At 47.9% G+C, this 27945-nt stretch overlaps 1 protein-coding gene and 1 long non-coding RNA gene across 4 annotated transcripts; one reads left to right on the top strand and one right to left on the bottom strand.

Annotated features, from left to right (window-relative positions):
- The first annotated feature begins 127 nt into the window (after window positions 1-127).
- LOC114015868 (uncharacterized) lies at window positions 128-22883 on the top strand. 2 transcript variants are annotated; one of them, XR_003560042.2, is made up of 6 exons: window positions 128-226; window positions 2574-2625; window positions 7151-7277; window positions 10442-10525; window positions 17538-17966; window positions 21196-22883. It is a non-coding gene; the product is annotated as an uncharacterized LOC114015868 (long non-coding RNA). The 2 variants fall into 2 exon arrangements; XR_003560040.2 differs by having other exon boundaries at window positions 17538-22883.
- LOC102057132 (dual specificity protein phosphatase 13-like) lies at window positions 1915-26239 on the bottom strand. 2 transcript variants are annotated; one of them, XM_027805502.2, is made up of 5 exons: window positions 25790-26239; window positions 22904-23099; window positions 5540-5747; window positions 4199-4419; window positions 1915-3038 (listed from the first exon to the last, which is right to left on the bottom strand). In XM_027805502.2, exons 2-5 carry the CDS (start codon window positions 23025-23027, stop codon window positions 2812-2814), a joined length of 780 nt encoding a protein of 259 aa, XP_027661303.1. In that variant the 5' UTR covers window positions 23028-23099; window positions 25790-26239; the 3' UTR covers window positions 1915-2811. The 2 variants fall into 2 exon arrangements, with proteins under 2 accessions (XP_027661303.1, XP_055577348.1); XM_055721373.1 differs by lacking the exon at window positions 25790-26239 and having other exon boundaries at window positions 22904-24321.
- Between the last annotated feature and the right edge of the window lie 1706 nt (window positions 26240-27945).

Here is a 27945-nt window from a genome sequence, read left to right as displayed (position 1 = left end):
CACCTCGCTTTCCTCCTAACATGCCGGTTGCACACCAGATTGCTAGCCTCTCTGCCTTCAGCTTATCCAAAGCCTATTTTTAACGGTGTTAATTATAAACCACCATCCTCTGCCCTCTTTGGACCTGCGAGCGGCGGCAGGAGCCAGGCGACAGGGCGGTGGCCGGGTGGTGATGGTGACCCGTGGCCCGGCGGTGCCAGCCAACGTGGCTGGTCAGGCACGCCAGGTACAGGGGTCACACCGGGGGTGCTGAGGGCAGCGTGGCGGTGGGGCTCAGGCGGACACCCCCGGGTTTGGCCGTGGCGGTGGGGGTGGTGCCGCTGACCCTGGATGGAGCCACTGGGGGCCGGCAGGGCCTACCCCCGGCCCACACCTGCTGATGGGCAGCCGGGCCCATCCTCGCAGCAGGCGGGTGGCCCCAGCCCCCTGCGGGGTTGGGGTCACCCCTGACACGCGGGAGGGGGGGCTGTTGGGCTGTACTCTGGATGTGGGGCTGGGGTCCATTTTGTCAGGGGGGTGAGCAAGGATGGACTCTGCCCCAGCCTGGGGCGTTGCATTGCGGGTTTTGCATTTCCTCGGGGTTTGACCCGAATTTGCAGCAGAAGGGCCCCAGGAGGGCGGTGGGTGGCCGAGGGGGGGGACCGTGGTGGCCCGAGGGGGGCGGTGGTGGCCCCGCGCCGCTGCTCGCCGTGCGTATGGCGCCACCTGGCGGCATAATCCGGTACCGCACCGCGGGGGCAGCGCCCGGGCCGGGGCTGCGGGGATGCTCCTGCGCTTTTAGCGGGGAGGCCCGAGCGTCTTACCCCGCAGCGAGAGAAATCGCACCCTGCCCCTTATTCCGCAGTGATTTATCACCCCAGCAGGATGCAGCTTTTCCCGTTGCAGCAGTCGGTATTTTGCAAACGCGGTAAGTTTTTATGGTACGAACTGGGTTTAACGGGTGACTACCCTCGTACCACCAGTGAGTGTGTCTTCAGCTGCGCCCATTGCACTGCAGCTGAAACTGGCTGGGTAAATGGCTGCTGCTGCTGGCGAGGAGGGTTTTCCTGTGGGTGGGGAGCATAAGGAACTGTGGGTCTTGTGCTTGGGGCTGGGGGCATCTCTACAGCCAGATCCGCCGTGTCCCCCTGCCACTTGTTCTGTGACTTGAAATGGGTTTCTCAGGCTAACCGTGGCGCGCAGGTGATGTTTTTCATTTGGGTCTGAAGGAGACTTCCAAGCTGCCCGCTCCTGCCCGCTGTGGGGGTGTTGCACTTGTAGAGCTGCCCTGGAGCTCAGGCATGGGTCTCCCCACGCAGGGAAGTAAAGCAGCGAAGCGCTGCGGCACTGCTGCCCTGCTGCGCGGGGGTGGCCAAGCCACGGGGCCAGCCCAAAGCAAAGCCCCCAGAGATGCCCTGGGCATGAGGGTCAGGCCCCTGGTGCTGCGCTTTGTGCTGCTGGAGCCTGGCCCGCCTGGCAGATGGGGATGTTGCCATAGTGCGTTACAAAAGGTGCTGAGTTGTCTGTCCTGCAGGCAGGAATCTGCCTTGTAGACAGCACTGGGAACGGCAAGGAATGTTTTCCCTTGTTGCTGTTCTGTTCATGAGTAGCTAGCTCACACGGTGGGGAGTATTCGTGCCTTTGCATTCCCCAGTTTGGTACTTGGAATGCAAAGAACTGCCATCCCTGAGCTGGCTTTGTGCTGCGAATGTTTGTCCACTGGGAACAGAGAGCCAGATGTTCTTCCAGGCAGCACTGGTCCATCAGATGACAGTAACTATTGAGCACTCTTATGGTGGCCCAGAGACACAAAGATGAAAGCCTGATGCCTGTCAGCACCTCCCTTGCTATTCCTGTGTCCCTTCAGTTTTCACTCGAGTCCCCTCACAAAAGCAAATGCCACAGAACACGATGTCGCAATCAATGTTAACGATGACCTTTATTTTTGAGAAAGAACATCCCAAGTTTTAAAACACTGAACTGTCAGGCAAATTTGGGATATGCTGAACTTTGTTGTCAAATGGTGCCCTGCACCCACTCCCCCTGCCCATGCAGCCCTTCCGGGGCTCGGCTGGGAACCCACCTTCCTCTTCAGAAGCATTTTCCACAGCAGCTCTTGGATGACACTTACTAGGGATGATGAGCAATATTTGGATGTCCTCTCAAACAAATGCATTTTCACAGAAGAAAAATAATAATCTGATGAACAGTCAAAGGGGGGGAAAAAAACCACCATAGAGAGATCTGGAATAGTTTCTTAAAGAGTGGCTTGTGTTGTTTCCCAGCTGCTCTGCCTTTAAACAGCCTCCTAGCCCCGAATCAGGGGCTCCACCAACTGTAAAAGCAAGAACTAACCAGTGCCAGATTCAAGTCTCAAAATACAAACCATTTTCGATGTGGGGAGCAAAAGGGTGGGGGGCTGGCTCATAAGAAAACTTCTAAGTATTATTGTAACATAAATAATATGGCATCTTTCACCTCAAATAGCCTAACACTTCATAAAGTGATACGAGCTTCACTAGTTGCTGAAACACAGCTATTTCTGAAGTGGAACCCGATACCTTTTTTTTAATTTATTTATTTTATTTTACCAGCAGAGAGCAATGTTTTAAGGTGGAGAGTGAAGGATACAATATCCAACCAATCGTAAGTATGATCTAAGAGGGCTTTGAAAAATGGAAAGATCAAGTAAAATCTACTTTTAGTAATAACATGCATTCTAGTTATTATCATAAGTATCATAAACTTGCATCCTTAGTTTACAATTGCAATTCATTTAAAAGAGATACCGGAAACTCAAATATCGTTTTGGCCTCTTTCAGCAATACTTTCCTACAGCTCTTTGGTAGCAGATGCTCTGGTTCCTTTCATCTCTTCGTTTAGTTTAATGTCCAAGTCCCGGAGCTGGCTCAGGAACCCTGAATTCGGGCAGATGTCTCTGTGAGCACTCACCGTTTTCAGAGCATCCACGAGTGTCATGTTTTCATGGATCATTAAAAAGGCAAGCACGAGTGATGCGGAGCGGCTGACCCCCATGGCGCAATGAACAAATACCTTACCTGCAGAAAAAAACAACAAGCGAGGCACAGCAATGTGAGCGGGCTTTAGCAATTCTAAAGCAAGAAGGACACAAGGAGGACAAAACCTACTAGAGACAAGTTGGGAAATTAGTGGCTACTCCTGTTTTCAGGGCGGGTTGGCACACCATCGCGCCATACATCTCAGGCAAGGCGTTATCTCATAATGCCCTCATGCATCTAACTTAGGCATCAGATTAAAACAGCTGAAATATTCTGGGGAAGGGAAAGCTTTCTGCAACTAAACTTGTTAGTATAGTTTTTTGTGGAAAAAAAACCCGAAACCAAACCCAAAACATTTTTGGCAGAAAATTTTGGTCCAGCCCTGAGCGCGATCACTGGCAAGTCCCATAAACTCTGTAGGATAGTCTGCCTGTAAAAATGGACTCATAATTTACTGTATCTCAGCAGCCCAGTGTGAGCTATAACTGGGGATTTAATAAAGCACTCCAGTGAAAGCAGCGATCTCGCAGCCAGTCAGAGTCGGAGCAAACTCTGGAACAAATGGAAATTATGATAACTAGGCCATAATCCAAACTCTGCTGACAAAAATTCAGCAGGCTGTGGGTCAGGCTCATAGTTTTTTACTTAGTTCATTAACTTCTGCTGCTTCTCTAGCTTAATAGACAGCCTGAATAAAGCTCCAATTCCATGAAGCACTTAAGCATGTGAAACATTTAAGGCAGCGCTGAAGTGCCGACGCTCCCAGCCGAGAGCATCCCAAGGGGAGCGGGGCTGCGGCGTGCGGGGCAGGATTGCCAGGCTGGAGCCTTGCCACCGTGCGAGGGGTGTGATGTACGTGTGGAGGCACAGGGATCCCACCAATGCCTGCGGGATGGACCCATGGGGGAGCACCTGCAGTGCCGTAACTTCTGCCCTTCCCTCTCCTGGAGTTGGTCCGTCCTTCCACCGTGCTGGGTTGGGTGCTGCCAGCCTCCCCCAGCTCCCGGGGACCTGGCCACTGCCCCTTCCACGCAGGGCATGGCGCGGGCACCCTCCTCCCATCCTCTGCGCCGCGGTTTCCAGTGTGCCTTCCACACTGTGTGCTGAATCCGAGCTTTGCTGGCTGCCTGCTCCTGCAAGGAGAAGCCATTTGGCTCTTTGAAACTTCCTCCCAAAGCTTCTCTTTGCCTCCCTCTTACCTCCTGAAGTGTTTAAGGCTTTGCCTATGAAATTGGCAGCATCGTAGAAGAAGATACTTAAATCAAAGGAAGGATCATCAAATGCTTCTACTCCGTAGTACTCTATTTGCAGATCTTCGTAATATTTGGCTCCCGTGTTGATGCTATATGGCCCATCTGCTGCATTGAGGATATGAGTAATGTTGAGGCTTTGAAGAGTGGTTTTGCTCCTAGCAGCCCACCTGTTGAAAGACATGAAGGGCTCATTGGCAACGCTCCTAATGTGCTGCTAAAATAGCATGGCTTAAAGTCAGTGCTTCCTCCCGCTAGGGAAGAAGGCAGGAACTGCACCTTGCTTCCAGGGTAGCAGGCTTCGAGAAGCCCATAGTGCTTTGCATGTGAAAAATGCGATATGGTGGCGTGAGAGCAGCAAGAGCGCGGGTTTGCCAGTGGGGGGCTGTTAGTTAAGCAAATGCCTCCCAGCAGTTAATCCCTGGGAACATGGCTGATGGTATAAAGTGGTCAAGGTTTTCCTGTAAATAGTTGTTTAGCACGTTCTAGAGTTCATCTCTCATTCGTAGTGTGTGTGAGTCGTGAGGGCAAGAACCCACAGAGGTGCAGCAGCCCCTCGTTCCTGGTTCAAATGTGGAGCGGCCGTATCGTGCTCACCAGCTGGGCTCTTCCCCTGCTTCCCACCATGAACTGGGACTGAAGTTATTCTGCAAAACTATGATCCTTAACTGAGGTGTTCATGAGGAGGAGCTGGGGAAAATGGGCTATGTAACCTGCAATAATCCAAATAGAAGGAAATAGCAATGAATAGAAGTGATCACAAGATTAAGGTGTTTGCACAAAAAATCCTGTTTGATATTTTCAGTTTTACCATCTTTGAAAGGAAGCTGGGATTTGGACTGGCAAAAGCCCTGTTGTATAGTTCATTTGGGCCCTCTTCCATCTGGCTCTTGGTCCTGCTGCTCCTGTTGGAGTGGGAGGGCTCCTATGCCCTTCTCTGCTGCCTTAGAGCACAGTTTCCAGGGCAGATAACACATCTCAGAACTGACATCAATTTGGGATGGGTTCTTTAAGGATTTTTGTCTAGAAGACAAATAATTCTTCCCCTGCCAAATCCGCTGTGGTTCACAGAATATAGAAACCCCAACTCAGTCACACTGAGTAAGTCACCGACCCGTGTGCCGTGTTTTTCACAACATCCAGGCTCCTCACGTTACGAGTTTTGGAAGCCTGTATCACAAAAACATTCCTGCAGACCCAAAAGGGGCTCCCCAGTGTACCATACCCCCCCCTCCTCCTCCTCCTCCCAGGGACCAGTAATAGCTTAATGATAGGACCATATGTTCTTACGCATCTCCCAGGTAAATATTTGGCCAGACTTGGTCCACATGATTATCAGACCCTCCTCTGAACCAACAGAGCCGCTGGAGGTCTGGTAACGCTGGGGTTTCGTAGGAAGCTCTGCTCCCTGCACTGCTGGTCGGAGATGGAGAGTCTCTGGTGTGAGGCATCTTGCTGCTCTCTTGCATGCACTCGGGCTGTATCACAGACAGCTTTTCTGAAATGAAATAAGAGGAAATTTTCATACAGAAATTATATTCCCTAGGAAGTAGTCCTGTTCATTACCCTCCAAATAGCATTACATTATTTTAACTAGTGTGTGCAGCAGGGCTTGCAGGTGTTGCTAAAAGCATCCAGGGAGCAGGATTGAGTCGGTGGTAGGACTCTGCAGGCATGTAATTCATCCCCTGAGAAAGCAGCAGCAGCATGAGGCGGTGTGATTTAATTTCTTGTCAAGTAATGCTGTTGAAAAAGAACATCCTGTGCCACCCGAACGCAGCGCTGGCTGAACCTCGTAGGTGCAGGTATTATTTCTGTTACTGTAGTGCTGATAAGTGTGTGCAGGAAAGCTCCGGTACTTTATGTCAGAGAGTTATCGAAGTGTTTGTGCACACTTAATTCTGGTTAGTTAGAACTGGAAGTTTTTTTGAAAGAATCAATCATTGGACTGACTTATACTTAAAAAAACTTCTAGGGCCAAGGTGGAAATCTTAGGAGGTGGACATAAGACATATCTAGACACTCATATAGTGTGTGTGTACATGTATAAAAAATGTGTGTGCATGCAATTTTCTTTCATTTACAGGGATGTATTTTTATACACATGTATACACATACATATGGCTATACATATGAGCAGATTTTCACACGCATATGTACATATCTATATATGTGTCTGTATGTATACAAATAGGACTTGAGAGAATTTGAACTAGTTTTTTTCTCTCTCTCAGGTGAATACCCCTGAATGCTCAGCTGTACTGGTATACTTGCGTCTGTCTGTCTCAGTCCCTCTTCTGGGAACTGTTCCACTTTGTATAAATAACGTGATAGCTATTTGCCTCTAGGGAGAGGGTGTTTCTCTTGTCTGAGGGGTAGGGTACTTGCCTGGGAGGTGAGGGAAAAAAAAAAAAAAAAAAAAAAAAAAAGAGTATCTGAACCTGGGCGAAATATAGAACTGAAAGTTCTGGCTTTGTTGCCCCATTGAGAATTCCATCTAGGACTGTTTTGCTCCCTCACAGACCATGCAGTGGAATACGGGCATCCCTTTGGCAGCGTTGTCTGCTGGTTTAGACCCAGTCAGGCTCAAGCCAGCCAGGCCAGCCTGGAGCAGAGCTCAGTCGAGAGCAAGAGTTCAAAGATATCTGAGCAGTCCCTTCTCTGAGACTTTAGGAGCATTTCTCCTGCCAGGATCTCATTACCTTGAACTGCTGTTCTTGCCCCTGGAGAACATTGATGAGCTTTCTTTGGTCGCTTGTGTGGGTTTAAAGCCATAATCAACATGGGAGCCACATCAGAACTCTTCCCAAAGTGGAGTGGCCGGTGTTTATCCTGATGCAGCATCAGCTTTCACTCTAATGCCTGAATTCCTAAATCTGGACTTTGGGTTTATTTTTTCAGCAATTCTAGCAGATGGGTGCAGATGGGACCTTTGGAAGTCATCTACTCCATCCCCTGCCCCACAGCAGCGGCAGCCAGGTGGATGGTGCTTCAAAACCAACAACCACAACTTTGTCCAAACATCCAGGTACGTTACCTTTAACAGTGTAGGCTGATTTGGGGAACAAGCAGAAAGCAAGGGAGTATATCTTGTTGCTTGTGGAAAAAGAAGTAGAGAGGAGGCAAGGCATATGGTTGAACATGCCCCATATATTTCTGTGACCTCAGCCTAAATTTGCTTCTCCTGCCTCTTTCTCCCTCCTCCCCACAAATGGTAAGAGCAGTTATAGCTTTTTGTATGTTCCCATAAAAAGGAAGTCTCCCTAGGGTAACTACTTAATAAGCAAAATATGAAAAGCGCAATAAAAATGATGGGAGAGATGGAAAAAAAGCTGACTGGTTTTACTTTTAATGATGAAAGAAAAGAACTGCAGGGAAGTCAAGAGGAATATAGGGATAAAAAGCCCATGAATTTTTCAGGGCAGATAACATAACACCAAGAGCTGTGGCAGAGGAGTACATTGTGCAATCCCAGCACAGATTAGCATGAAGAATAGCACAGGAAAAGGTATTGTGCATTGCCCTACAAGTTTTACTGCCTTGCAAAAGTCATGCACTATGCTCAAGAGTTAGTACCAGCATCGTCATGATGACCTGTTTGTACTTTCACCGACACAGAACGTTAAGCTGAGGCAGTAAAAGGAAATCAAGAAAAAGATAATACAGCTTCTGCATCAGGAGATTCATAAGGCCACAGGCTCATTTTCAAGGAGCGTGGCTGACCCTCAGTCGCTGCATGTGTTCAGAGGCTGAAGTTGTGGAGGCTGGCAGATGGATGCTGAACTTGCAGTTCTCCTAGCCCTCACTGCCTTAAACTTCTGCCGTAGCTGTCAGCCAGTTACAGCAGTGGAGGGGCTTAGCAGAGAGAGGGAAAGGGATGATCAGCAGAATTACACTGCGAGGCCTCTCGTTCAAAACCTGACTTTGAGGAGGTTCTCCAAGAACCGAGTCGTTTGGTGCTGGTGAAACTTCAAAGGCGACTCCAGCCGGTGCAGCCAGGGAAGCGCTTTGCAACCAAGCTCCCTTTCGTAGGGCAGTGCTCTCTCCAAGTGCGCCAGCGGGGTTTGCTTCGCACGCCCAGTGCCAGACAAGCGAGCTCCTCGTGTCGATGCGAAGCGTAGCTCCTGCCGAGCATGCCGCTGCGTCCTGCGCCGCCCTGGCCTTGAATGGAAATGCTCTGCAGGGCCTTCAGGGTAAGCTTGGAAATAGTTATACCAGATGATTGGACTAATGAGAAAAGTAATATGAATTTTTTAATTGAAGGCCAGGGACTTTGCTGAGGGTTCCCCCCCTCCCTCCTCCTACTTTCAGATACTGCAAAGCTAGCAAAAGTGCTGCCGCTGATTAAATTTCTCTAAGCTTCTCCCTCTGGGTGGCTCCCAGAAGCTGCTCTAGTTGGAAGCAGCCAGTGACTGCAGGAGGGCAGGAGCCCCTGTAACTGGAAAAAAAAATAATCCATGTCTTACAAGGTCACTAATGTTTTGTGTAGAGATCTAGACCATGCAAGCTGGATAGGATTACTTTTCTTTTAAACCGTAGCCTGGAAGTACTGAAAGACTATCTCGTTAGGTTCTTTCTTTCTATCTTCCTTTCTCTTCCTCTTTTTTTTTCTTTTTTTTTTTCTTCTTAAAAACAAAACAGCAGCAACAAAAAAAAAAAACCAAAACCAAAACAACAACAAAAAACCCAAAACACCACACAAAACAAAACACACACACACACACGCCCCCAAAAAAAGCAACAACAACAAAAAAAGACTTCCACTCATAGGAGACATTCAAGCCCAGAGAGAGGTTTTAAGGGCAATCCAGATGTATTAGCCTCACACAAGGTAGTGCAAGCTCTAGAACTGTTCCATCACTGCGCATCAGTTCCCAAACAGGCAGAGCACCGGGGTGCACCCCAAATGGCCAGGGCCTGTTTGGCCCCATGGCTGAACTGAGGGGTCACGGGGGCTCGGCTTTCCCCGGGGGGGACGAGATGCGTTGTGGGGCAGAGGCTGCGGGGAGCGCCCAGGAAGGGCTGCGGGGGTCGCTCCGCACGCTGTCCACGTCCAGCTGAACGCGGCTCCCAAGGGACTCAGTCATTCCATGGGACCTCATCTACAACACCCTAGCTGAGCTCTGTATCTCCCTGATATTATCTGGCCACTTGAGTTACTACAGTCTGCAAGGCTTATTCCCTGACACCCCACCCCCCCACCCCCCCCCTTTCTGCGCTGGAAACAATTGCCGTTATTCTACTGAAGATTTTTCTGGCAAAGGCAAAAAACCCACACAACCCCCACTGACTTGAATTGGCTAAAGCATTTAGCAGATTTGTGTTGCATTTGCAGATTCCAGTGAAAGAAAACTCAGCAAAGTTCTGGGGGGGGGGAAAAAAGCAAACCCTCCAATATTGTAGGTTTGAAATGGTTCATCTTGTTATTGCCAAAAAAATGACCGTTTCCATCTTTCTATTCAAAGTTACTTTTGTTTTTGGAATTTTACTTCAGCATTGCACAAAATCTTTTAAAATATTTAAACAAGATGAAGTAGCTTGAGAAAAATTGGTTGAGAAAAATGCGTTTTCTTGAATTAAAAATGAACACAAACTACCTGAGCAGCCACCTATCTGCCTGCCCCTCATTTTCCCTGCTGTAACAGAGCAAGCCTCTTGCCATTGTGCCGTGGTTGTTACCTGCTGTCTCCTAAAGACCAGACTGAGGCGCAAAGAGATGAAATGACTGTCTGAAGCCCCAGGAGGAGTCCGTAGCAGGGCGTAAGTTGGGCCCCAAGTCATCGTTCCTCTCCCTTTCGCAAGCACCTTCCTAGCTGGCACAGCTCTGCTTGTGGTTATGATACCAGCCCAGCCGGGGACAGGTGTCTCTCAATAACAAGGTCTTGCGTGAGATTATTGCTAGCCTCGGGCACCGCAGGGCACCGAGTTCGGCTGCACCTGTAGTTCCTACAATAACACAAACACTAGTGAACAATAACATGATACAGAAAGCTCCTGCAGCCAAATATCCTAAATTCCCTGAATCAAAAGCTGACAAACTAAATGGTTCAAAAGAGCAAAGCATAAGATCAGAATATAATTTATGTGAAAAAAGAAAAAGCCTCTCGATGCATTTGAAATTTGTCTGCTCTGGGTTTTCTTCTCTTTTCTCCCAGCAAGCATCTCTGAACTCTTCTTGCTCTTTTCTCTCAGGTAGTGCTTTAACACTATGGCTCTTTGTCCTCCTGATGGAAAAATCCAGATGGAAAGAAGTGTGGTTCACAGGGAAATGATCATGTAAGTGGAATTAATCTTTCAGATACTGTAATGTGAAATCTGATCTTCCTTTTTGTTAAGAAGACCCAGTGTGTGTCTCTACGTTTTGGTCAGAATCCGACGCTAAGAGAACCCAGGAGTCTCTTGAGGTAGAGCTGAAAGCCTCGTGTGCAGGAACAGGCACATTTAAAAGCAATAGCAAAGTTAAAACAGCCAGATGGGAACCTAGCAGGCAACCGAGAGGGGAACTCTCTGTTTTCCTTGCAAGCCTACTGGGGCTTGTTTGCAGGAATTAGAATCTCTCACCAGCAGTTCACTGCAGCTCTAATACCAAGTGGTATTGAAAATGAGAAGCAGGTTATGGCTGATGGTTTAAATGAGGCACCTATGGGAATTTAGAAATGAGATCCTGGACTCGTCTCGGCATAGACCGTGCACATGGCAGAGTAATATTGCTTTCTTGGCTGACTGCATCATATATTATGGCCTTTTATTTTGCCCACACTCAAACAGCAGGGAACAGCAGAAGTTCATTGCTCCTGCTCGCTGTTTAAACCCTGATCGGCCTCACCAGAGGCAGTGCCCCTGCATAATGGGAAGCAGAATCGGTCCCTCGGCCTCACTGTGGGTACGTGTTCAATGCAGCACTGTATTAATGCCGTTGCCATTATTCCAGAGTGAAGAGAAAAGCAGAATGTACAATTAAAGCTCTGTTTGGTTCGGTTTTTAAGAGAATTTACTACCCGGGAAAGATGCCAGATCGAGGGCTCTGGAAAACACAGCCCCAGCTTTAACCGCAGCATCGGGAAGGAGCGGGAGCCCCTGCGGGCCTCCTCCAGGGTACCCACTCGGCTCAGCCCGCAGATGCCCCTCGCCCTGCACTGGCAGCCGTGTTTTACTGGGTGGGAGAAAATCTGAGTCTTCACACCTCTTCACTGCCTGGTCTCCCTCCCGCCACCTGCGTTCACGTCTGGCCGTGTACATTTATGATGGGGCCCTCCGACTCCTCCAGACTGAGCTCAAAGGTACCAACTCCTGCCTGCAGGGAGCCCAAGCTGGGCAGCCAGAGGCTCCTTCCTCTGCCAGCCTCCCGTCCCTGCGCAGGGCTGCCCGTGGGGTGGCTGTGGGGCAGGGACAGCCTGCTGCTGCCCCACGGGAGCTGTGGGCAGCTGGTGACGGCAGGGACACACCAGGCGCTTCCAGGAGTGGCAGTAGTCAGAGGGCGGGGGCGGGTGAGGGTCACCAGCGGGGCAGGTCCCAGGTCAAGTGGGAAGCCAAGGGCTGGCGCGGGCAGAGCTGCGAGGTGACACAAGGCAGAGATGAAGCCCAAGGGTCTCAGCTCGGGTGGGCTCCTGGGCGAGGCGGGGAGCCCCAGCGAAGACTCCCCCGCAGCTCCTTCCAGCAGCCCCATCCCAGGGTGCGGAGCTGCAAATGTCCTTGGACAAGGTGAGCCCCAGGAGGGGCAGAGCTTGCCCAGCCGGGCTCATGGCCTTGCCAGCAGGATTCAGGCTTGGCAGGGGGAACTTTACCTGTGTCTGGCTGGATTTTAGATTCACAGAATCATTTAGATTGGAAAAGACCTTTGAGATCATCAAGTCCAGCTGTTAACCCAGCACCGCCAAGGCCAACGCTAAACCGTGTCCCTAAGCGCCGCATCTATGCATTTTTCAAACACCTCCAGGGATGGTGACTCCATCCCTGGGCAGCCTGTTCCAGTGCTTGGCCACCCTTTCCATCATTATTTTTTTTTCCCTAATATCCAATCTAAACCTCCTGGGGCATAACTTGAGGCAGTTCCCTCTTGTCCTGTGGCTTGTTACCTGGGAGAAGAGACCACACACACCCAGCCTACAGCCCCCTCTCAGGCAGCTATGGAGAGCAATGGGGTCCCCCCTTGAGCATCCTCCTTTCCAAGCTGAACACTCCCAGCTCCCCCAGCCGCCCCACCATCACACTGGTGCTCCAGCCCCTTCCCCAGCCCTGTTGCCCATCTGCAGACATGCTCCAGCCCCTCTGCGTCCCTCTTGCAGCGAGGGACCCACAACACCATGGTATTCGAGGTGTGGCCCCACCAGTGCTGAGTGGCTTTTGGGGAGAGGAGGTCACGGCTAGCTCATAGAAGTGCTCCTTTCCTTTGCAGCATAACACGTCTGCAGATGTTTTCCCAGGACCCTGCCTTTCCAAGGGGGGAGAACCTCCGTGCTGCCCTCAGTCCCTCCCCGCCTCCCCAACCCTCCCATTTAAGAGCCAGGCAGCCAAGAAGAGGCAGGTGCCCACACACGGGGCTAATGCTGCAGGAAAGGATGTTTAGAAAAATGGGGGTGGTGGGTGGAAAAAATGAGGAATCGTGCTTGCAGTGACATGTGGCAGGACGGCAGCTTTTACATCTGCAGCTTTCTGATTCAAAGAAGAATTTTTTTTTTAAAAAAAAAAAAAAAAAAAAAAAAAGTATTACCTTAGCAGCTGGCATCTCTGAGCTATTCAATGCACCATCCCCAGCAAGACAGCGCTGCCCTCCACAGGCTCCTACCATAATTTCCGACTCGTCTGTGAGTATCTGTCGGCTCCCACCGTAATTTCCAACTCATCTGCGGGTATCTGTCAAGCCTAGGGTGATGTTTTCCCCTTTAATTCTCTTCTGGGGCACTCCTGTCCAGGGTACCACAGCTAGGAATTAAAACCCCCAAACCTGCTGTTTTTCTTGACGCATCTCAGCTACAGTCGTGCTTCTCCCTGGATTAAAATAGCTGTAGTTCTGAGTCCTGCTGCCAGCAGCCATAACTGTGCTGTATGCTGTAATCGGGAGAGCACACCATCACCGTGCAGCTAACTGCTTCTAATTGTAGAAACTTCACTCTGATCTTACGTAAGGGCAGCGATAGAGCAGAAAGGCTGGGGCTTGTGAGGAGCTTAGACAGAAAGCTTCCCTGGGCAGCCTGTGCCCCCAGGGCAGAGGAGCTCCAGCCAGAGCAAGGAAAACAAAGTGACCTTGACATTGATAACAGTTCAGTGAGTGCTGTCGCAGCCAGCGCTGTGCCGAGCTCTCGCCCGTGCCACGGGCTGTCCGTAGGTGGAAGTTATGGCAGTTCTGGTATGAATAATGTCAAAGAGACCAGGCTCAGGGGTGGGGTGGGGGATGCCTTGCGAGCTTCAGCAAAGACAAACAAGGATGTTAATATATTGCTTTCAAAAGGGGCTCCAAAGCGCTTGCCCTTCTGCAGGGCGGTATAGATTTGTGTGACCATGGCTGAAAATTCTTCTTGATTTACTCCTCAAATGATTTTTGTCTGACTGCTGCTGTCAATACAAAATTGACAATGCTGTCAAGCTTGCAAGACTTCAGCATGTTTGAAGGCACGAGTAAAGGGGGTTTGATATTCCTCATTCATTTGGCAGGGGTATCTTTGAGCTGTCTGCCTCTCCCTGCACTTTTAACATGAGCAGTGAAGTGCTTGCCTTGCCTTGCCATGCTTGAAAGGGTACATCTGAAAAAGGCACGTTTTTTCTGAGGTTGGCAAAGCTGTACAAACTCTTTGCAGTGACATCAAGAGCAAAAAGACTTCAAAACTCTACGGTGGAAGATCTATTTTGGCACTGAAGTTTTTTCAGGCATGTTGCAGAGCTTTCAAGGGACACTCTCTGCTTACTTGGGGAGGAGTGGAATGTTTTTTCTTTAGATTTTTTTAATTGCTGACTTAAAAATCATTATTTGTTTTTTGATTAAGTCATCTTTTATGTAGGGTGACTGCATGCCATGAAGGAATTGACCACTGATGAGGTGCATGACAACTAAGAGGAGATAGTAAGAACTAGAACTGGAGTTTACTTTCTCTTGCAAACTTTTGATTATGTGTCTGATGAATATTTGCTCCTAATTTCTTATCTTGAATTTGAAAAAGTAAAGCTGGGGGTGGTTTTCCTGTTGCTCCTCCCTGGTATTGGGGTACCGGGTAAAGCAGAGTGAGCCAGGGCGCTGCCAGGTCAGGGGGTGTGGGTAAAGCGGCGTGTGCAGCCCCCTCTCCGGGCTGTGATGGATGAGTGGCCAAGAGCTGGGGCCACACACTTGCTGCTTTATGGAATTCCAGTCACAGGGAGAGCTTGTCCTGCCGTTTGCTGGCTGGTGGGAAGGAGTTTCCTCACCAGGCACTGCTGCGCTGTCTCTGCGAGGAGCTGGCAGTGCGGTTCTGCATCACTCTGCAGGTACCGCGTTGATGCCACTGGGGCCTTGCAGGGAGGGGTGCAGCCTTGCGGGAGGTTGTGCCTGCTGCAGGCGGTTTATAATAGACAGTTTGGGAACAGGCTGCAAATGTAACAGTCCATTTTCTCAAAGCAAACCTCAGCGCCTCCAGCACAGCCCTGGGAAGGCTGTCCTCTGCTTGAGAAAGTTGCTGTGAGCAGGAATACATTAAGGACTGCGCGCTTCTCAGGTACAATGATAAGGGGAGCCATCCATGAGCTATAAATAGCATTAACATCCTTTCCCTCCAATGCCTGGCATCCCAAGCAGTCATTTTTGCTGGTGCTAGTGAAAATGAACAAAGCTTTGAATGGCATTTATTTATGTTCTCTTTGTAGGCTGGAATTTTGTGAGTAGTTTTTCTTACTGACTCTGATTTATTTTTTTTTATTATTTTATTTTAAGGGCAAATATTGGCATTTTCTCCTTTTGGGTTTTTTTCTTTTTGTAATTGTCATATATCATTTTCATAATTTTAGCGTAATTCTGTGGGAAAAGCTATTGTGACAGGAGAGTGGGCATCACAAGTAGTCCTTTGCAAAGAACCTCTGTGTGATTGCAGGAAAAGGGAAACACACACACACACACAGAGGAACCCAAACTTAATCTTATATAAATATTTATATATATATTTATATATTTTTTTAATATATATATTTATATATATAAATCTTATGTATGTTTTCAAGAAAATACTGAAAATGCTTTGGTTTAGAATTACGCAAACAATGCAAGATGTTCTGGCATGATTTGTGGTGTTTACATCGAGAGATCAGACAGAAACAGTTGTGGCAGTAGAAGGAAAAGCTTTACATGCCTATCAGACAGGATCTTCCCGGGCTTTCATAGGAAACGAAGATGTCTTTTGTGAAGGAGCTATGAAGACCTGAAAGCAAAGCTGTCAAAAAGGACTCTCTTCAAAAATATTTAAGGTACACTGATGAGGTCCTGTTATAAAATGATAAAGCCTCACGTGTTAGGCAAGTCTCCTTCGCTGTTACAAGACATTCAAGGTCTACAAACCAGACATTTTGCTCTGGGATAACCACTGAACCACCGCTACTAGATCAACTGGTAGAGCTGGAGGAATTAGCCTAGCTTTTAAATATGCAAGAAGGGCTATGTTTTGTCCCAGTTATGTCAGCTGATCTATACGCTGCTTTTCCTGACAACCCTTGCCTTAGACCAGCGCAGCAGCAGTGCCGTTACTGAAGCGCTGTGGTTTCCCCTGTTACCAGGAGATGGCAGAGGAAAGCAAGCCTGAAGGCTTCAAAAGCGCAGTACCCTCGGGACGGCGTGTAAACGGAGCTGCTACCGATGCACAAGAAACTGCACTTGGCTGGGTGGAAGAAAAATGCAAAATGTACCGGATGAATTAAACTGGTATTGACCTGGGTGTATCCATCAAGTGACCTACACTGCCTGCTTTCCATGCAGGTTTGCTGTGTAAGAAGGGCCTGTCACGGTGCTCGTTTTTCCTGTTCGTGGGGCGATTTGGCCTGGTTTTGTTCCACTGGCAAAATCGGTTGTACAAACCAGCTCAGGCCATAATGCAATCGCTCACAGTAAAAAGCAGGATGATTCTTTTAGTCTTTCATTCCCTCTCTTTCCAAATATATTTATCTGCCCTTTCCCAGTACCTCCAGTGGTAGGAAAAGAGCCCAGCTAGTGCAAACATCCTCTCCACCAGCTGTCAGGAAGCGAGGGAGGCGTGAGGGGCAGGTGCCGGGTGGATTAACACACCCGAGCGCTGACAACTTGTTGCCCTGGGCTGCTGGACTGGGTGGTGGGCTAGCAGTGGTGGTCACCTCAGGCAGCGTCTCTCCTGCCTGTTCTGCAGGGGAAAACTGGCCCTACAGTCACATGGGTCTTGCCGAGGGGACATTTCCACTGCCAGAACTGAGCCTCTCTCAGGAGCTGGCAGGGAATTGAAAGAGGGCTTAGATGGAGGAGCCCATGCTGTTGATGCTCTCTCCCCAGCTGCTTTCACTTCAAGTGCTTAAAGGAAATAAACCCTCTACAAGAATGGAAATTGGTTTGGGAAGTGCAGTCAGCCTGGCTGGAGGCTTTGAGTTAACCAAAGGTGTTATTCCTCCTCCCCATCCAGAGTGATGCTTCCCTTGCAGCCTTCTAAAAGATAAAAGTGAGCCAAAGAAAACTTGCAAAGGTTACTGGGCATCAGTGGACATTATTGGGTGCTTATTAACTGGTAGGAGTTTTTTCCGAGCGGCAGCACTGTGCAGACTCTGGGGGTCCTGGTGATGGGGTCCCAGTCCCAGCTGTGGCCCTGGCTGCCCTGTGCCCCCCGCCAAGTGTCCCTGCAACACTGTGCTGGCTGCTGCAGCCGATGGAAATGTGAGCTGGAGCCTGCTGCTGACTAGCTTGTAGTCCACCTCAGAACGAGCATTGAGGAAATTTATCAGCAGCCTTTGCGGTTCGTCCGACCAGGGGCCAAAGCCTCACGGCCACGGCAGGCATGCTGGAAAGCCCACGGCAGCGGGCCCAGCCCAGAGCCCTCCTCCAGTGCCAGCTTTCTCACCTATGTCTCACCCTTCCTTTTCTTTTTATCCCCACAGCCTGAGCTAACCTCCCTGGAGCTGATGGAGGCAAGGGGCTTGTTGGGGGCAGTGTCAGGGGAAGGTTTGTACCAGGACCAGCCCTTCTGTCCAGTCTGCAGTAATTAAAAGCATCATGAGGATTAGGAGGCAGCCAATCTATTGAAGACAAAAAGCTGGAAGATACACAGGGAAAGAATGACTTGAAAGTTTTCCTGTTTCTTATATTGTCTTCCCCTAGGCTCTACTCTGGGCTGCTGGAGAATGATTGACTAGCCAGACCTTCAGGTCAAACCTGCCTTGGCACTTTTTGCACCTGTCTTGGGAATCAGGTGTCCACAATATCCATTACTAAATATCGAATTATATAATGTGGCCAGCAAACAGCCAGCATCTGCCTCACAGGCTGGAAATATATTTGTCACTACACACCAAGATTCATTTCACAGTGGCAGCAAGGAGGAGGATGACGAGAGATCCAGAGTGAAGCAGCAAAAGAAAAACATTTAAAGCAACTTTCAATGGTTGAGATGATGAGGAGAAACAACTGATGATATGGATCTCTATCACCTGGGCAGGAACACCCTTGCCCCATGCAATGATGCTAACACAGACACCAGTGCCCTCACACCTTCCCCCTCAGGTTTTGGATCCTACTTGGCTTTTTAAGGTATTGTTTCTAATACTGCTTCTTTTGGTGAAATGACTTTGTTCCCAGCTTGGTTCTGCAGTTAGGAACAGATTCCCCTTCATCTTGGGAGGAAGGCAAGTGATGGAAATGCTGCAGCTGTTGGCAATGCTGCAAGAGCACTGCCAGCATCTGGGAGCTTTCTTTTGCCCTTCGGCTGCCCACCTCTGAGTTACAGGGTCCCACTTGCTATTCGGAGGGAGATTAAGCCTTTCTGAAAATGAACAGGTTTAACAGAGCACAAAATTACTTTGAATCTGCCTCATCCAGGACATCCTACAACTGGGTCCTTTTGCCAGGCTTCCAGCATCTAGGTAAACGCAGCTCCAGGGTATGCTTAATCCTGCTCTGGACACGAGGTGAGCGAGCACATATCCTTTACATGTTGAGGTTTTAGTAGGTATGTGTGTATGGGGGAAACGACACTACAGACATCTGTTTGCCTTCCATGCTTGAAAGGAAAATCCTCCCATTTCAGCACTGAACCTTTACCTTCAAATGCCAATTTGCTGTCTTTTTTCAGTGAAGACAATAGTGAGAAACTGTTCAGCACAGGTGGTTTACCCCCAAAACAAAAGCAAATTCATGGCTGTCCAGGAATTTGGAAGCTCTGGGTAGAAGGGATTTTCTATTTCTATTCTGCTGGGTGAGGTGTATATACCAGAGTTTTCTGCTTCTGTTCTGTTGTGCAGGTGCATGTATCGGTGAGGGAACAAGCGTACGTGCAGGTCGGCTCAGAAGGGAGGATGCTTCTGCTCAGGGGACATAATGGCTGCTGTGGTGCTGGATCGGGTCCTGAGAGGGCTGCCCTGAGCTCTGCCCTTCTCCTGCCACTTACTCTTGACCATTGCCACAAGTAAAGGCTGAGATTGCGTAGGTCAGTTCTAACCCAAAAGGTCAGATCTGCTCTGAAATGCAGGAGCCCAGCGGTGGCTCAGCTCACCTGCGCCCTTTTCTGTATTCCTGGCACCATCAGGCACAGGCAGGCGGTTACACACTTGCCGACTAGCGGAACAGAAAAGCAGCCCGTAGAGCTGAGGTGCTTTCTTATCCTGACGCGCTAAATGCCTGCCCCGCTTTCTCCACCCGTGGTGACAGCAGGCTGTGCTAGGGTCTGCTGATCCCCCCTGCCCCTTTTCCTGCCTTTCTCAAGTCATAAACAGTTGTCATTATCGAGTGACTCCGTCCGGCCCCTCCATTAGCTCAAGCATCCTGTTGATCGGTCACAACCCGACTGATGGCAGGCGAGACCTCCATGGCTGAAAATTCAGGCTCCCTCTGCTAGCAGAGGTGCTGGCATGGTGGTGGCGAGGCTCCCTTCACCTGCTGGCTGCTTACGTCTCCGTGCAGGATGCTGCACCTGGATTTCACAGCTTTTCTGCGTGGCTACTCACAGCCTCCTAGTGGGATCTGATAGCACCAGCCACCCCACCCTGGCAGAGACCTGGCACCTCTTGGCACAGGAATGCAGCCTGCTACCCCCGGAGGAAATAAAAGACAAAATCCTGGCCAAAGCAGGAGCCATGAGAGCAGAGCTAAGGTTCTGGCTGCCTAAATGTTTATCTTCAGTCTGTATTTGATGTTTGGGTAACAAGGTGACCGGCTTCCTACGGAAACCTAAGGCAGGTTAAATGACCCAGAGGAAAACAGTGGTTTTCCTGAGCTGCAGGACAGAGGATGTGCAGAGCCTCACCATTGCTCACTCGCAGCCTCTGTGCCTGAGGATTTCATGCAGCGTCTCTTCCTAAGCCCTTCAGATGAGGGCTTGCAGTCTGGTCGATACAGTCGCGCTTCTTTTTTATTTCTAAAAGGAATGGCTGTCCCTTTGTACTGTGTGCGTTTTGTCATGCTGCTTTGGTTCACCCACCGTTTTCCCAAGTTTGCTAAAGAAGCTGTCTCTGAAAACAAGAATGGAGAAAAAGAAAACTATCAAAGACTTTTGGAATTTGTTTTACATATGGGGAGAGATTTTTCAAAGGCAGAAAGGAGAGTCTATCAGGTTATGTGCCTGAGTACTATTTATGCCCTTGAAAATCTTTTGCTTACAGTGCTTAATTGGTCTGCGCAAATCCATTGCCAGAAGAGGTAATTGACCATTTTTATAGAAGGATCAGTAACAAAACCACTCCAGGTTATTGTTCTAGAAATTAAAAAAAAAATTAGGAATTATGGAAAGAATATGTTTCAGGGCATCAGCCAGCCTCCTGAAACTATGCAAATTCACTCGGTGAGAACAACAGCAGACACAATGAAATGAGTTGTATACGAAGAACTGAGCTCTCAAATGTGATATTATGCAGAAGGTAAAGAGTCTGTACTAGATAAGTAACAGCTCGATGTGTTATCAAGGGTGCACTTTGATTTTGATGAATGTTAGAAGAACCTTTAGCCTTGAAAATAAAGAGGATAATTTCTCTCTAGGCAATGGCTGCTCATGAAAGTCATAAAATAAGAGCACTGGAGCCCTAATTTTATAGTGCTTTTTAAATGATTTTCAAATGGTCCAGCTGCTTTGTGCCACAATAACACAAGGCAGAGATATTTACACCGGCGATAACAAGCATGCATCAGCCTGCCCGAGCTGCTCTCCGCAGGCAGCCTGCATTAGGCGAAACACACATGGAAAGCTGGTACTTGCCAATGCGGATTGATCACAATTACACCGTGGCCTGAGCGATCCTGGGAAGCCGCTTTTTCCACCAGACAGCTTGATTGTTTTTCTAGTCTGTGTCTCGCCTGCGAGGCACGGGATGTACGCACCCGGCGATGCTGGTTCTATTTTGACACTTGAGAGCCTGCCAGCTCTGTGTACCTCTTAGGCCATGCCGTCCTTGGCAGGCTTCTCTTTTCAGAAACAGGAGGGTGGATGCAGCCCGGGGTTGCACCGCTGTTTTTTGGTGGGAGTTTCTCCCGCGATTAATTTGGCCCCAGTGTTGGTGTTCCAACATTGCGCTGCGCTGTCTCGCACAGGAATGCATGTGTGTGGCAAATGACATCTGGGCAGATCCTACCTAGTTCTGCTGACGTGCTGGAATTGCCACCAGCAACTTTCCCCAGGTATTTTACCTCGGCATGTCTAGGACTTCAGTCTAAAACTATAATTTGTTTTCCCGGACCTGTTCTAAGATAAGAACTACCCCAGGGTGGTCTAGCTTAGCTTTCCAATTTGGGTAGTCATTTCAAAAGTCTGATTAGTATTTTATCTTTGCAGGCCCCTTTCCTTTGCGAGACATGGATGAAAGACAGGATACTGGGAGAAACCTGCCCTTGGAGCAAGCCAGGTATGGCTGAAAGACCAGTTCCTTTATGAAACACCCCTGTCAGATTAAAGAACTTGGCTCTTTGTGCATTCACCATTGCTCAAGACACAGCAATGTTTGTGTAAAAAGAATTTTGGTAGGAATGGGGAATTCTGAGCATGAAAAGAAGGCTAATTTGTGGCTGAAAAAATATTATATTTGCTGTAAATCTCAGGTCCCTAAAGCTAAGATAGAGCTGGGCAGAGGGCATGGCGGCAGGAAGGTACCTCTGGGAAGTCCTCAGCCATTGAGCATATATTGTCACTGGGGCGGGAAAATTCTGTCTCCCATCTTGGTGACTTCCTGTACATGTTGGACTACAGCATTTTTCCCCCTTTTCACTTGCTGATCCCAATGCAGCAAAACAGGTTAGCTTCTCTTTCTGTCCAGGGATATCCTTAAGAGCTTGAGCTTTAAACAGGAGCCTGTTTTCTCTTGGACTTGAGTTTTAATGAGCAGAAGGGACAGCAAACTGGGAATGTATCCAAATGGAGTATCTAGCACATTTGTTGCCTCCACTTAACCAAATGATTGAGGAGTGACTGGAGCATCTGAATTTCAGAAACCTTCTACCCCCTGAACAGAGAGGAAAGATAGGTTGGATGCCAAAGCTTTAGGTCATGTTCCTTTCATCTTTATCTCATATTCAGATTGTCTGATGTTCCTCCCTGTCACTTTGATCTTTTTTTATTTCATAAGAGTTTAGAGTTTACATAGGTGTATCCTGTATCTCGGTTCAATATGTAAATCCTGCAGCTTGATGAAATTGCTTGCTACTGGATAACTCTTTGGATAACATTGCCTAGAGCAAAGCGGGAGAAGATCATGAGGTAAGCCAGCACAAGAGAAGCAGATCTGCTTTTTTCTAAGAATACAGGGAACGAAGATTTTACCTTCAAAATAGAAATGAATTCATGTAGCACTGTTCCAGGCTGCACGGAATGGTGCCACGGTCACAGATTGCGTAAGTTCATACTGCCTCACTTGCATCTCATCTCGCCTTATCTCTGAGAGATCCAATTTATGGTAGCTGAGATAAAGTAGCCTCCAGGGTATTACATTCATCCCTTTCATAAATCAAGAACCGCTTTTTGTTACTAGAGATCTAAATCCAGAAAGAGAGGAAAACACATGGCGTTAGGTTTTGTAAACGGCCAATTGGCATGTCTCTGCCATAGCTCTTTGCAGCCTTTGGCTGTTTCTCAAAGCAGAAAGTAACAGGGTTTGTGTTCTGTATTCTGATGAATCAATACAGAAAACCGGAAAAAAATCAGTGATTTCCCACTGAGAATTCGGAACTCTCTCCTCCACCAAAATACAGCATCATTCATTTTTATAATTGGTTGGGTTTTTTCTCCTGCTACAGAAGATGCATGCTGATGATTACCAGTAGACTGTGTGTGATCCTTGCCACTGATTTGGACACAGTTTTGTGGCTACTCCTAATCTTTCAGGATCCTGCTGTCCTCCCACCTGCCAACGGAGACATGTCTGTAAGTGGATAATTAGGCTTACCCAAGTGGTTGAGTGAGGTTTAGTTAATGCTGCTAAAGTAATTTGTGATTGCTTAATCAAAGTGCTGCGTAAGAGCAGCCGTTTACCACCAGGAGAGGGACTCACCATTTGGCTTCAGAGGCAGTACAGAAATGTCGCACCAAGGTGAAAGTCGATTGAGTCCGCTGCAGTTATTCCATAGTAACGCCTTTCCTGGCCGTGGAAAGTTTGGTCTCCTTTGCTTCCCCATGCAAATCGTGCTGCATTCAGTGCATGGGTGACACCAAGCCTCCTCAGGTCTTCCTCGTTATGGGCTATGGAGCTGTGGAGAATCATGTATGAAAGCTCATGACAAAAAGCAACTGAAGGTTTCTTGTTGCCTTGCCGTGCATTCCTGTCTGTGGGGCCTGGTGCCCACCACACTTGGAGACATGTTGTAGAAGAAAGAGTAAGGCAATAAAAGAAAGGTAAAAGGTTGTGATTTCTGAATATACTCAAAATCTATGTGGAAATGCAGAATTCCAAGTTATTTCACTTCTGCAAAACAGTTTACTGCCTCTAAGTTCCTGTACATTTAACATGTGTTACAGGCTCCAGTTGACTACAAAAGCATTAGGAATTACTGGCCCAACCCCCTGACAAAAATCCACTTCATGAGGTAGCTCAGGTCCTCCTGTAGTTTGACTTGAAACATGTATGCTGAAAGAACATGCTCAGGTTTTAGCGTGGCCTGTAACCATTTTGCCTCAGCCGGTAATTGTACGGTGTTCCTTTGCTGGAGTGGTATTAGCCTTGCTAATCTGGCTAAACTCCAGCAGATAAACCTGCCTGCTTAAGGTCGGCATGAAGTTTGATTTGTGCCAGCCGTTTTACATCTTGTGCCCTCAGCTGCTTATTAAGTAGGACTTTAAAAAATAGTTTATCTTTCAGCCCAAAGGGTCTTGGCCTTGGCCCTGCATATCAGCAATGGCTGATAGCCAGACAAATATTTAATAATGTTTGTTGACCACTTCAAAGTCCTCCGGGATGAAAGACATCATGTATAGTCAGCCATCCCTACTTTATTTTACGAGAGATATTTAACCTGTTTGAAGAAGCTGACCATCATATTTCTGATAAAGTCATAAGGAGAATTCTTATAAAATACAGCATTAATTCTAGATTGATCTTTGATTTCCAAGCAGCTCATTAGAAACTGCACATAACTGGCTCCACAGAAACAAGCAGTGACAATTTATGGTACTGCTTCGGGTTATTTTAGCTCTGGCACAAGTCCTGATGCTGGCACAGGTTTGCTCAGAAACACCTTCCATTTATTGACTTCACTGAGTATCGGGCTGGGCCCTAAATGCAAATACTTCCCCTATTCCCCATTTCCACCTCAGGTAGATCCCAGGAAACCTTATTCTCAGGTGTCATTCATATTTATCTTATCGGTGTTGGCAGAATAAAGAAAGTTCTATCTATAGCACTTCATAAAGTTCCAGTTTCACTGATTTCAGTCTGTAACTTGTCGTATTGAAGCTCAATGTTAGTGATCAGCTGTTGCATCAGCAAACCAACCTGTTTTCATTTTTATTCCTGTTAGCTGAACGTCCTCCAAGTTCATCTTTTCCTTACTGCATGTACACACTGTTGTTATCCACACATTTTTCCCCACCATTCTTCACGCACACACCCCAAGAGACAGAATGTGTTTGCAAATAAACATGCAAGAATAATTTGGAGCATATACACCTACAGGCATTAAAAGGAGGTCTTAAAACTGCACTTAGAAGAACACCTAAAATCAAACGATGGTATTAAGACAATACAATTTCAGTTATTTTTACAGAGTCTTAAATGTTTGCTTTTACTACCTGTTGGGCTCAATTCAGCAAATCCTTATTTCTCCAAATGGTTCTAATAAAGGAAAAAAGTTAATTTCCGAGTATAGTTATGAGGTTTAACTGGAAAGGCAAAGGCTGGTTTCCCACTCTTGTCACCAAGGCAGGAGTTCGGTGAAGCACCGCACGGTGGGCTGGCTCCTGCCTGTCTGCACCCATGGCCAGCCCAGCAGAGCCGTGTCGGTGGGTGCCCAGCGGCATGTCACAGCAGGCGGCCACCCGCTACACGTAGGGCTTATCTGCAGGATGGCACACTCCAGACTGGAACCCTATTGCCGTTAGGAAGCAGGCTGCAATTTGTAAAATCACGTTTGGTAAATGCCATTTTATTTCCCTGACATCACCTTAGCTCGTTTTTAGGCTTTGCTTTTTGGTAACTAAAAGAATGCCTACATTTAGCTGTAATCAATGGGCAATTAGCCAAAGGATGGTTTGTTCTTCCTGCTTCTCTCATTCAGGATTTATCGTAATTGTAATTTCCAGGTATTTCAACAGGTTTGCAACCCACTGGTGGTGGACAGAACTTGTTTTGGCATCACATTGGGCACTAGGCATGTTGAGTGCAGATGACTGCATGCTTTCGCTGTGCTCCACAGAGAAACAACCATCCGCACAAGTCTGAGAAATAAACGGTGAAGTCTGCTGTCACACAGAATATCCACCTTTTTTTAATTTTTCCCCAGAAATTTCAACTGCAAATCAAGTTGTCATACAAATTGCAAAAACTAGAACACTTTTTTTTTAATGTGAAAATTTCCATTCTGGTTAAAATTAAACTGAAAAAGGTAAAACCCAATCATAGTTCAGTTTTAAGGTTACTCAGAATCATGAGTCTGTCTTGTGCTTTATATGGTAAATGTTTTAGCATTCATAAAATCTATATGTTGAATAATTATAAAATAATGCAAAGCAATAAAAAGAGTCTTACTCTAAAGTAATTTTATTCTGTTCTGTAGGTTCTTTCTTTAATGGATAGTCCTTTTGCTTTCTTCTGTGTTAATCTTAAACCTATTTTAAGGCAATGAAATTTAACAACGCTAACTAAATAAAGTAGTTGGGCAGCATATGTTAACAAGAACTGTATTCCCCAGCCCTTCAGAACAGCTCAGCCTCAAATAACACTTACATATTGCCTATGTGGAGATTAGGCCACTCTTCACCCATGTGATTTAATTCCACTTTGCAGCTGTCCAAAATATCTGGCAGTTCCTGGGCAGAGGGAGCGCCAGGCTCAGAGCGTTCCTGGGCTGACGGGCTCTGGCCGTCTTCTGGCGCTGCCCCCTTTGGTGGCCACCCGCAGATTTAGGCAGGGAGAGCCTGCTGGATGCCGCTGCTGCAGAATCCACAGGGGAGGGTTTTTTTTTTTTGCTGAAGCGTGCTCTTTGCTGCCGCTTGATGTTCGCAAGCAGGTGGCTGTGTCTAAATACGGCACGCGCCTTGACGCCTCGCCGCATTAGCTCAGCGCTGCATCCCCGATGCGATGGGGAACGGCCACAAAAATGAAAATTCTGCATTAAGCGGATCTTATGCAAAAAAAGGGCTACTCCCCTCCCCACGTAAGCTATACTGCTGTGCCTGCCAGCACAGAGCTTTCCCTCTGAAGGAAATGTCGGTCAATGCAACTGAGACACAGTCCCAAAAGCCTCATGTGACCCAGTTCTAATAATAAGCTACCAGGAAAGAGGGGACAGCTCATCTTAGGGTGAGTTCAAAATAAAGACTGTGAGAGCAGCTGTCCTGGGCCTCACCAAAGGTCCATTGAGCTCACTGTCCTGCACCTGACTGTGGCTCTAAATGGATGCCTACAGAAAATAAGAACGCACAAGCATGAATCACACTGCTTTCTAACATTCCCCCACCTTCCAGCTGGCTGCAGTTCATCAGCTTCCTGATCTGGAGGGAGTTTCTAAATGTTGGGTAACCTTGAATGTACTTCTGTCCCACAAGCGTTTCCAGTTATGCCTTGAATGTTTATAGGCTTTTACCCTCTGCAGCACCCTGCGGCAAGGCGTTGCACAGCTCACCTAACTCCCCTCCTCGCTTCAGACCTGGCTTCTACTGACTCCATCTCATGCCCTCTGTTCTTGTACTGGAAAATAAAACTAAGGAAAGTTTCCACTGGAATTCTACATGTCTCCCTTCAGGTGACACTGTGGTTTTGTGATTGTTTTAAGCAGATTTAAGTCTGCCACAGCTGTAGCTGCAAGAGTCCCTTTCACTGTGCTCTCTGCCCGCAGCCAACACACGCAGCCTCCACTGAGCCTGCACTAGCCCTCCTGACCCACTTGGTAAGGTGGCTCAGGAACTGGATCTAGATGAAAACTGCCTCAAAAGAACAAAACACTGGTTTTCAGATCCTCTTCAGAGGAGTTCTAACTCTTCTTTCAGGCATAATCTTTTCCCACGGGAGAAGCTCATTCCTGAACTGTATGCACTCTGCAGTGGGCTTTGCCAGATGCATTCTTCAGCTAAACACTAAAAGTAGTTGAAAAGGCATAAAGGAATTAAGAACAGGCTGAGGAAAGATGGGATGATAAGGCAAGCCTTGGGGCAGGAAGACCTGCGCATCTGCTTGTTTCAGGGGAGATGGGAGGCAATCGGCTCCTGGTCAGGCTGGATCTCCAGGCCTGACAGCTCCTGCGGGCTCCTGGGAGGCTGGGCAGGCACTGCTGCCAGAGCCTAGGTGCTTTGGTCGGCTTAGCCAGGACCCAGCCTACCTTTAGGTACTTCAGTATCTTCCAAAACGGGACCCTTCCTCAGTTAGGGGTTAACATTCAGTGCCATTAGTCTCCCGACGTTGCGTAGACCCTCTTGAAAGACACGCATTTTCTGAACAAAGTGCCACCGCTGAGGCAGTATTTTTCTTCTGGTTGGGTCCGTTAGTCTAACTTGCCACACCAATATCTGGAATACAAGCTTTCTTGTGGACAGCAAAAACCAGTGACGTACTGATGTCACATCACATCATGACTTGGACTACAGGTAGTGTGACAGGTGAGAAGGTCTCTTTTCCTCCTAGAACATCACAGCAGACAATGTTTTCTGTTTTAAGAAGTTACAAGACTAATTCTACCACTTTTTCTTATGTTGCCTGGAATCTTTTTCCCTGAGCAGACCTGGAGCCGAAGCTAAACTGTATGGAAGGAAGGGAGCAATACAGGCAGGCTGGAAATATAGGCAACACTAACCCAACAGATTAAAAAAACTGCTGTGATTTGCCAGTGCCCTTGAAAAGAGTTTCTAATTCATTCCCTCCACTGGGATAAGTAAGTCTTCTGTACA

Source organism: Falco cherrug, chromosome 9 (assembly GCF_023634085.1).
Source record: "Falco cherrug isolate bFalChe1 chromosome 9, bFalChe1.pri, whole genome shotgun sequence".
In the NCBI taxonomy this organism is placed as follows: domain Eukaryota; kingdom Metazoa; phylum Chordata; class Aves; order Falconiformes; family Falconidae; genus Falco; species Falco cherrug.
The sequence above is the reverse complement of the archived record's forward strand: the minus strand, read 5'-3'. Positions and strand labels throughout refer to the sequence as shown.

Bases quoted from the DNA above. Each gene is read 5' to 3' on its own strand.
- LOC102057132 (XM_027805502.2), bottom strand. From the start codon at position 23,027: ATGGGGAAGCAAAGGAGACCAAACTTTCCACGGCCAGGAAAGGCGTTA. The intron at 4,420-5,539 runs GTAAGAACATAT...GTCTTTCAACAG, and splicing joins AATATTTACCTGGGAGATGC to GTGGGCTGCTAGGAGCAAAA. The intron at 3,039-4,198 runs GTAAGAGGGAGG...TTTTTTCTGCAG, and splicing joins AGCCTTAAACACTTCAGGAG to GTAAGGTATTTGTTCATTGC.